Below are 10,534 nucleotides of genomic sequence, written 5' to 3'. Positions count from 1 at the left end.
ATATATATATATATATATATATATATCAGCATATAACACTGATATAAGCTTCCTAAGCATGTGGTCTTTGGTTCAATCCCATTCTGCGATACCTTGAACATGTGTCTTCTAAGATAGTCCCATGCTGACCAAAGCCTTGTGGGTGGATATGATAGATGGAAACTGAAAGAAACCTATTGTAAAAATGTGTGTGTGTGTGTATGTGACCTCCTACTTGACAACTGGTATTGGTTTGTTTACGTTCAGCAAAAGAGATTGGTAGAGTAAGTAGCATGCTTAAAAATACTAAGTACTTAGGGTAGATTTTTCAACTGAAACATTTTGAGACGGCTCCAGTATGGTCTCATTCCAATGACTTAAGCCAGTAGACGATAAAAGGTAAGTTAATGTATGTCACTAGTATAAAACTTTTTTATTATCAAAGCAAGGAATGAATCTGTTCGGCAGAATGTATAACGCAATTCTTTCGTCAAACAGGTAGATGTACATGAAATCAGTTAATTTTATGGACAACAGACATTATACTTTCAATTTTTTACCGTTTGAAATCGACAAAAATGTCGTTAGAAATTTAGTGCAGTGCCAGTTACTTCCCTTGTCACAATTCTTTTGCGCTGCACGAGTTAATTCCCTTGACAACTAATTTAGATAATAAAAAGTCTTCAGTTCTGTTACAGACGTTATTCGCATGTTTTGTAAGAAAACCCACATTTGGTGATTATTGAAACCAAATAAATGAATGTTTGATACATTTGAAGGTGAAGAAGGAGCAAAAATATTAGAGTTCAATGTTGGTTGTTATAACATTAAAATATATAGTTGCGACCGTGCTTAAAAATAAACAACACGATATATTATTGTTTAAAATATATAAATACTTTGTAATTTAGCCGCAGATCAGTCTTGATTGAGTAGATCTGGTCGAGACTATTCTCTCTCTCTCTCTCTTTCTCTCTCTCTTTCTCTCTCTCTCTCTATCTCTCTCTCTCTCTCTCTCTCTCTCTCTCTCTCTCTCTCTCTCTCTCTCTCTCTCTCTTATAATGTCTCTAGCTAGAGGTAGTAGATAGCCTCCGTCCAAATTAGTTGCGGAGGTGGATGCTCCGAGAGTAGCTATGAGAAGAATAGGCTTGGCAAAGTTCTCCCTCCCTCTAAGTGAAAAGTAGCGTGTATGATGACTGTGTGCAAACAGCAGTGAAACAGGGGCTGTGACAGACAAGGACATGCACAGGCTTGAAAGAAATGAAGCCAGCATGCTTTGCTGGATGAACGATGTCAGTATGCATGTACAACAGAGTGTGAGCCTCTTGAGAGAAAAGTTGGGATTAAGAGGCATCAGTTATGGTGTGCAAGAGAGACGACTGTGTTGCTATGGTCAAGTGATGCGTATAGACGAGGACATTTGTGTAAAGAAGTGCCAATCTCTAACTATGGACGGAACCTGTGGTAGAGGTAGACCCAGGAAGACATGGGACGAGGTGGTGGAGCATGATCTTCAAACTTAGGGCCTCAGAGAGACAATGACTACTGACCAAGACCTTTGACAGTATGCTGTGCATGAGAAGACCTGTCAAGCTAAGTGAAATCATAGTAATGGCTGATGCTGGTGTCACATAACTGGCACTTAAAAATCACTTTTCAAGCATTGGGCCTCACAGAGGCAAAGTGGCTGATGCCAGTGGCACATGAAAAACTCTTTTCGAGTGTTGGGCCTCATGTAGGCAATGACAAATGACAGACCTTTGGTATTATGTCATGCTTGAGAAGAAAACTCATCAACCCAAGTAAAATCGCAGTTGTGGAAGATACTGGTGGCACATAAAAGCACCCATTACAGTCTTGGAGTAGTTGGCATTAGGAAAGGCATCCAGCTGTAAAAACCATACCAAATCAGACTGGAGTGTGGTACAGCCTTCCAGCTTACCAGCCCTGGTCGAACCGTCTGACCCATGCCAGCATGGACTATGGACGTTAAATGATGATTATGATTTCAGCTTATTGTCCTTATTTCTGCTTATTTTTTTTTTTTTATGTCCTTTGTCTGGAAATCTTTCATCACACACCCTGTGGACTTTTTCAGTGACTCCATCCCACATGTCTCTTCCAGTTCGGACTGAATGGACTAAACAGGAGGAGACACATGAGATGGAGAGTCACTGAAGAGGTCACTGGATGTGTGAGGAAACATTTCAGGCAAAGGACACTAAAGTGAGAACAATAAAGCTGAATTGAAGAACGAGTGTATAGGACATTTGGTTATTTGACAGGAAAAAAAAAAACACCATCATGAATCTTGCAAAACAAATATATAAATGTGAGAATATTTTGTTGTCATTTGTTTGTTTGTTTTTTATTTAGATTGTACGTAGTGTCGGACAGTGGTCAGCTGGTAACTTGAAGTGTGAAAACTCTATACAACAAGCTTACGTCAAAAGTATCAAGAATGCAAAGCACTTCATTTACATTGAGGTGAGTTTGATATTTCAGCTACTATCTCCACAGTGTGTGTACATGTGTGTGTGTGCACATGTGCATGCATGTATGTTTGTGTGTGATCTCATAGTGGTTGGAAGTAGAATAATTCAGTTGGAAGATTAATTATAAAAGTAAATACAGAGTCCACAAAAAAAAAAAATTGTATACACACTTCAGGAGAGGAAAAATCTGTGTGAATATTTTAATTCAGTGTTATCACAATTTGATGAAACATCAAAAGAGGTATTTATATTTATAGAAGTACTTATACAAGTTAAATATCTATACAGATTTTTCCTTTCCTGTAGTGTGTATACAATTTATTGGCAGACTCTGTATATCAGTGTACCGTGAGGAGAAAAGATACTGTTTTAGACAATTATTTTTGAACTTTAATCATTCAGTGACCTCTGTTGCCCCACATCATCCAACATTTTAGACATTTTATCTGACAGTAAATATATTTGTTGTATTAAGATGGTGAGCTGGCAGAATTGTTCAGATGCCAGGCAAAATGCTTAGCAGCATTTCGTCTGTCATTGCTTTCTGAGTTCAAATTCTGCCAAGGTTGACTAGGTCTTTCATCTTTTTTGGGGTCAGTGAAATAAGTACCAGTTGAGCACTGGGGTCAGTTTAATCGACTAGCCCCCAAAATTTCAGGCCTTGTGCCAATAGTAGAAAGGATTATTATTACCTACATTGCTGGCAGAATTGTTAGCTCACTGGCCAAGATGCTTAGCAGCATTTCATCCATCTTGATGTTCTGAGTTCAAATTCTGCTGAATTCAGCTTTGCCTTTCATCCTTTCGTGGTTGATAAAATAAGTACCAGTTGAATACTGGGGTCAATCTAATCTACTTACCCCTCCCCTCAAAACTTCTGGCCTTGTACCAAAATTTGAAACTATTATTATTATTGTCCACATTAAGGTAGAGAACTCGTAGAATTGTTTGTATGTTGGACAAAATGTTTAGCAGCATTCCTTCTGACCCTTTATGTTCTGAGTTCAAATCCCACTGATGTCAGCCTTTCAGGGTCAGTAAAATAAAGTACCAGTCAAGTACTGAGGTCAATGAAATCAATTTACCCTCTCCCCTCAAAACTTCTAGCTTTGTGCCAAAACTAGAATTATTAATAACCACATTGGCATTTTCTTGTTTTTAATTCCAGAACCAGTTCTTTATATCCAAAGTTGCCAGTGACAATATTGTGTTAAACAAGATTAACAAAGCCTTATTTGAACGGATTCTTAAGGCTCACAGGTAAAATCTTATTCTCTTTTAATCTGCTTTAGCAGGTAAGATTTCATTTGACTGTAGCCCTGGAAGACCCAGAAATGGATGGCCACATAGTTCTTCGGTTTACAGCTGAAAATCAATGGTGTTTCTACCAACTCATGAGTTGTAAACACAAAAACCAAATGACTGCTTATTTTTGTGTCTTTCCAGGCTTACAATCAAATGAAATCTTACCCACCAAAGCATATTTTTGGTTTCATAGGATCAATATTTTTGCATGGTTCATTAGGATATTAAATAACAGTGGCATAGCCAGGGAAGGCTGGGATCATGTGATTTGGTAGGTTTGATGGTGGCAAGGGCATGTGATTTATCTCCCACTAACGATGTAAACAAGAGTGCTTATATGCACCACAAGTCTGTAGGAGAGGTTCTCTCATGTTGACTATTATTGCAGCATCCACTTTTAAGCAGGGATAAATACGTTCTGGTATTAATACTGCTCCAGTTGTTATTAATTATTTAACAATCTTTTGTTCTAACTATGAACAGCCCTACTGACTTGTTCCAGTCTTCAAAGAACTCAATACCTTTGGTATGCTACAATCTTAATGACACCAAAATTATTCATCTCAGAATCACAAGTTATTGTCTGTCATTACAAAAGCCATTTTATTTCCTGTTGGGATTATTTGGACATGGATTCCTGTGCAGCAGACTTTCATTTGTTGTGAACAATAATTCTAACCGTATCCAAACAATCAGATTCTCAGATTTTTGTTGTCCGGTCAGATTCCAATTTCTAAAGCAGAAGAAACTTTCTGGTTTTTGTTTCATGGTTAATGTTGGTCACATCATAAGAATTTACAAACTTCAAGAGGATATGAAATAATTCTTTTTTTGGAATGGGATCTTGAAACATTTATAAAACCTTAAATAATAGCATGTAAATATTGGGTTGGATGTTTCTTTCATTTTTTTCTCTCTTTCTCCACACACACACATGCACACGCATTCACATGCACTCACACACACACATGCATACACATTCACATGCACCCACTCACACATACACACACACACATATGCATACATACATATACACACACACATATATGCATATATACACCCGCGTGCATGCACACACACACACACACACACACACACACACACACACACACACACTCAAATATATGTTTCATGTGTATTTTCAGGAAGAAGGAAACTTTCCGTGTGTACATAGTAATGCCATTGCTGCCTGCCTTTGAAGGGGAGATTGGGACCAAGAAAGGGACTGCAATCCAAGCCATTACACACTGGAATTATGCTTCTATCTGTAGAGGGAACGAGTCTCTTCTGACGCGACTCAAACAAGAGGGAGGTTTGTACAAAGTTTTGTTTGGGAGGCATATTAAGGGAGACTGTATCCTGTTTTGAATATGGGACGTAAAGACAGACAAAATGTCGCTAAGCATCTTGCTTAGCATGCTAACGATTCTGCCAGCTGCTACCATAATAATCATAATAATGCTTTCCAATTTTGGCACAAGGCCAGCAATTTTAGGTGAGGGGCGGGTAGATTATATCAACTCCAAAGCTCAACTGGTACCCAGTTTATCAACCCTGAAATGATAAAATGCAAAGTCAACCTCGGCAGAATTTGATCTCAGAATGTAAAGACGGAAGAAATCCTGCTCAGCATTTTGTTTGATGCACTAACCATTCTGCCACCTTGTTGCCTTAATAATGAGAATAATAATAATCCTTCTGTTATAAGCACAAGGTCTGAGATTTTGGGGGAAGGGGTTAGTCAACCCAGTACTTGATTGGTATTTATTTCATCGACCCCGAAAGCAGGAAAGGCAAAGTCAACCTTGGTGGAATTTGAACTCAGAACATAAACCTGGACGAAATGCCACTAAGCATTGTGCCCAGTGTGCTAGTGATTCTGCCAGCTCACTACCTTAATAATAATAATAATAATAATAATAATAATAAGGATAGACGCTCCTCTTGAAGACGATGTATGAGCATTCAGCTTTTTTGCTGAATGACCTGCACAAATGATTTTGTTTATAGTGACCAAATGGTCGTGCTGCACATTGGTTCACTCTCTCCATCAAATCGACTTTGTCTGCACAGACAAGTGCACAGTGTAACATGCATCAGGTCTAAAAGTGATTGCAGAGCAACATGCTCAGTCTAGGAATTGAAATCATGACCTGGTGATCATGAACACAACACCCTAACCACTAGGCCATGCATTTTCACAGTAATAACAATACTAATAATGATAATAATAATTCCTAACAAAGACTGGGTAATTGATTGAATCAACTCCTTGTATATTACTGGTACTTATTTATTTTTTCTTCTTATCTCCTTTCCCAGTGCCAGATCCGTTTAATTATGTGACATTCTATGGTCTACGGAATCATGGAGAACTTTTAGAAAAACTTGTAAGTAGTAATTGTTGTTAATATTTACTCATAAAGTGTTGTGTAATGTTGATGTTATTGTTGTTGTACCTGTTGTTGTTTTCCTCAGGTTGGTTCTGCTTCAACAGACCTACCATTCTGTATTTCTTGTATTTTCAATATGTTCTTCCCTTTTTAAGACCTTTCAGTTTGATTCAAGTGAGGTTTGACTGCTATTTCTTGCCAATTAGCTAACTATATAGTGACTCCCTTTGCTCACCCTATAATTCTATGGGGACAGGCATCTCATATGGCCAGCAATTATGTGATAACATACCTCCAGCTAACACAGTAATTTTGTGGTGAAACGATATCTGGCAGCTTCACCAAAAAAGTAAGTTTTGGATGTTAGGTTTTGGCTTGAGGTACCACAAGACTTTGACAGGAGGCAATTTGAAGGGAGCCTGCTGTTGGAAGTTGTGCATTCTTCATAAATAGAGTCCATGGCCCTTGTTTGATTCATTAGTTCAGTATGGTTTTGGCTGAGGAGACACAACAATGTTGGAACATCAAATGTCCCAGAATCCCCTTGCACTAATGAATCAAACACACACTCATCAGAAAAAAAAAATGTGATTATCATGTGCACACACACACACACACACACACACACACACACACACACACACACACACACACATGACGATAGCTTACTTACACACACACTATCATATATGTATTTTTGCATACATTTTCGTTTTTTCCTTCTTTTAAATGTATGCAACAATGTGTATGTGGGAACAAGAGTAAGCTATCAGTGGAGTCTCTGTGTGAGTGTACATGTGCGTAAGAAATAGCAGCAGCTGCCCATCATAGCATTTACTTGTAGAATAGCAGAATCAATCAGGCATATTATTTCTTAGGAAGTTCTGAGGAACTATTTCCAGCATGAAAGACAACTTTTTCATTGCACACGGAAATTGATATTTCTTCACAGTTTACAATGTTACACAAGATTGGTTATATTAGATAAGAATGAGATGATTGTAAATGGTGGATTAAAATGATTTGCTAACTCCTGTCTTCGATAATTGTTATATATCATCATCATTTAATGTCTGTTTTCCATGCTGCATGAGTTGGACAGTTTGACGGGAGAGCTTCACTAGGTTCTATAGTCTGTCTTGGTATGGTTTCTACAGCTGGATGCCCTTCCTAATGCCAACCACTTGTGTTGGGTACTTTTTATATGGCACCATCACCAGTGCTTTTTATGTGGCACCATTACCCATGATTTTTATGAGACATCATCACCAGTGCTTTTTATGTGGGATCATCACCAACAGGGTTATCAAATACTTTGCAAGATGATGGATTTGTTTTGTAATAAGGAGTGAAGGGAGAAAAAGACACACACACACACACACACACACACACAAACAGCAGGAGTTAATTGAATTAAGTTGGATTTGAAAAGATTAAGCAGGACTGACTAATTTAAGAAAATATAATATAAACAAATAATCTGCATAAAAATTAGAAATAAAGAACAAAAGAATAATTATTGATAAAACTGTAAAAAACTTCAGTCAAGATAGGAGCAATTAGTGTGTGAATGTGAAGCCTCTGCATGTTTGTGTGTGCATGCATTCATTTGTGTGTATAACAAAATAGTAATTTCTTTCTGCTTGTGTTTTGTAGACAACAGAATTGGTTTATGTACATAGTAAGATGATGATTGTTGACGATGACACAACAATAATTGGATCTGCAAACATCAACGACCGCAGTATGCTGGGGGACCGTGACAGTGAAATGGCTGTCATAATCCAAGACCTGGAAACTTTCCCTGTCCAGTTCAATGGTAAAGACCATCAAGCTGGACATTTCTCATCCTCACTGAGAAAAACAGTCTTTAAGTGAGTCAGCGTTAACAATATCTTTTACTGGTTCATTGCTTTCATACATCATTGATTTCATTCACACTTACTCCTCTTATACTTCACACACACAGTCTCTCTCTGTCTCTCTCTCTCTCTCACGTTCACTCAGTCTTTCTCCACTCTGTTACACTCAAATTCTCTCCATCTTATTTGACTCCCTTCAGACTTATCTCTCACTCACTCAATCTCTTTCACATATTTTCTCTCTCTTGCACTTTCTCACTTCATCTATCAACTGAAGGCTCTCAAATGCGTGTGTCGTAAATTTAGAGATAAACCACAACTGTTCTTCCCCCCCCACACACACACACACACCTTCACTCTTGAAACCTGATTTATTGATTCCTCAGATTCTCAATCACTTCACTGTCTCTGAGGATAACAACTCTTCAGTTTATTTGGAATGGTTCAAATATTTCTTCTCCTTCTGTCTCTAGGGAACATTTGGGCCTCCAAGATGATGAGCCTCTGGTGGATCCTGTCTGTGATGCTTTCTATAAAGAAATTTGGATCCAGCAAGCTAGCATCAACACAACTATTTATGAAAAGGTATGTGATTATTAAGGTTGATGTAATCAACTTATCCCCTCCCCTGATATTGCAATGCAAAGACCTAAGTCACCATGTTGTGATTGTAAAGCGATGACTATTATTATCATTAATATTATTATTATTATTATCATATTGGTTTAGCAATATTTGTTTTCTCTTTTTTTTTTTTTCAGGTTTTTAATTGTATTCCAAATGATGGAATCTTAACTTTTGATGAACTCAAGAAATACAACAAAAAGTCAACTCTTGCAGAAGATAATCCAGGCAAAGCAAGGGAAATGCTAAAGAATGTACATGGTCACCTTGTTTTAATACCACTTTACTTCTTGTCTAATGAAAATTTGACGCCACCTCCTGGGGCCAAAGAAGCTCTTTTACCAACAGTTTTATGGACATGACACAAGTCATCAAAGGAATTAGTTTCTATAAATAATGGCTGTGAATTATTATTATTATTATTATTATTATTCTCTCTTTTATATCATACTATTTCATTGGTTTTCATTTTCTTTTATTCTGATTTAATGTCTCATATAGTAACAATGTAGGTTAAGGATATTTTTCTTGCTTTAGAGTTTATTCCATTTTCCATTTTTTCTTTTTTTTGTTCTTCCACATCAAGAATTGTAATATTAGCAAAAAAAAAAAAAAATGGGAACCAAGTTTTGGTTGAATTTTTAATGAAATTCCACAACCTTTTCAATGTATATATATATATAAATATATAAATATATAAATATATCAGTATCATCATTATTGTAACACACACACATACACACACACACACACACATTACAAAGATATATTTTTGTATTCAGTCATTGCATTATCCAGCTTGTACGTAACAAAACTTCATCATGACTCTTGTTACTGAACAATTTTAAAGCAATATGTGGATTTTTAACATTCCAGTATAAAGTACAGAGTGTTCTAAAAGATAGTAATTTATTGAAAAATGATACATTATGATATTAGGACAATATTGAAGGTCCCTCCTCACCCATCCATTTGTCCCCTACCTTAAAGGAGGATTTAAATTCACTAATAGAAAGTAATTAAAAAAAAAGCACTTATCTGTTTTACGATTTTCTTGCACCTCCTCATGGTATCTGTTTTGATTTAGAAGAATTAATCCATTGAACGTTAAATGGCTTTTGCTAAGGGACACAATACTGTGAACAAAAAACCTCTTGCATCTCCTCTGCTAAGCCAACTCTCTTTATTGGCTCCTTTAGTTTGTACCTTTTCATTTAGTAAAATGAAGGAGTGAATAGTAACACACACACATGCAGTGCTTAAACTGTTTAAAGTAAGAAATATCATAGAATGGACATTAGCACTGCAAAGATATATATATATATGTCAGTAAATAGTGGGGTTGTGTTAACCGCACGTGGAGAAATAATAGGAAAATGAAAAAAAAGGCAGAATGCTAAACTGGAAGCATATTTTAATAAAGATTTCTAACCGGTTTTCATTGCGAAAGCAAATTATCAAGAAGGAGAATGAAAATGTTTTTTACAAAGAAGTATAAAATGAAGAAAATAATGTATAAAACAATAATATATAAAAAAATAAATTTACCCATACATTATATTGTCTGAGCTTTTGAAGTTCAATAATAGTTCATGTATATAATGGTAGGCAAAATAAGGATGCATGAGAGTTGAGAGTTTTGTTAGGTTTAAAAAAAGGGTTAAAAGTTTGTGTTAAGCAGGAAATGTGGTGTCAAAACAGGAAGTGTGTGTAAGGGGAGACAAATGTTTTTAGTTGGAGTTATGAACTCTTTGGAGTTAACTCCAACTAAAAACATTTGTCTCCCCTTACACACACTTCCTGTTTTGACACCACATTTCCTGCTTAACACAAACTTTTAACCCTTTTTTTAAACCTAACAAAACTCTTAACTCTC

General features: G+C 36.5%; 1 protein-coding gene across 1 annotated transcript in view; it reads left to right on the top strand.

Annotated features, from left to right (window-relative positions):
* LOC106868096 (phospholipase D1) overlaps window positions 1-9,717 on the top strand; it is a 146,838-nt gene extending 137,121 nt beyond the window's left edge. The window contains exons 20-26 of the mRNA XM_014913212.2: window positions 2,356-2,466; window positions 3,643-3,734; window positions 4,925-5,091; window positions 6,102-6,169; window positions 7,829-8,046; window positions 8,508-8,619; window positions 8,796-9,717. Of these exons, the coding sequence (XP_014768698.1) occupies window positions 2,356-2,466; window positions 3,643-3,734; window positions 4,925-5,091; window positions 6,102-6,169; window positions 7,829-8,046; window positions 8,508-8,619; window positions 8,796-9,020 (993 nt within the window). The 3' untranslated portion in view covers window positions 9,021-9,717. The remainder of the gene's footprint in view (window positions 1-2,355; window positions 2,467-3,642; window positions 3,735-4,924; window positions 5,092-6,101; window positions 6,170-7,828; window positions 8,047-8,507; window positions 8,620-8,795) is intronic.
* Window positions 9,718-10,534: the final 817 nt, after the last annotated feature.

This window comes from Octopus bimaculoides, chromosome 21 (genome assembly GCF_001194135.2).
Source record: "Octopus bimaculoides isolate UCB-OBI-ISO-001 chromosome 21, ASM119413v2, whole genome shotgun sequence".
NCBI lineage: Eukaryota > Metazoa > Mollusca > Cephalopoda > Octopoda > Octopodidae > Octopus > Octopus bimaculoides.
Note: the sequence above shows the minus strand (reverse complement) of the source record. Positions and strands in the feature narration are given on the sequence as shown.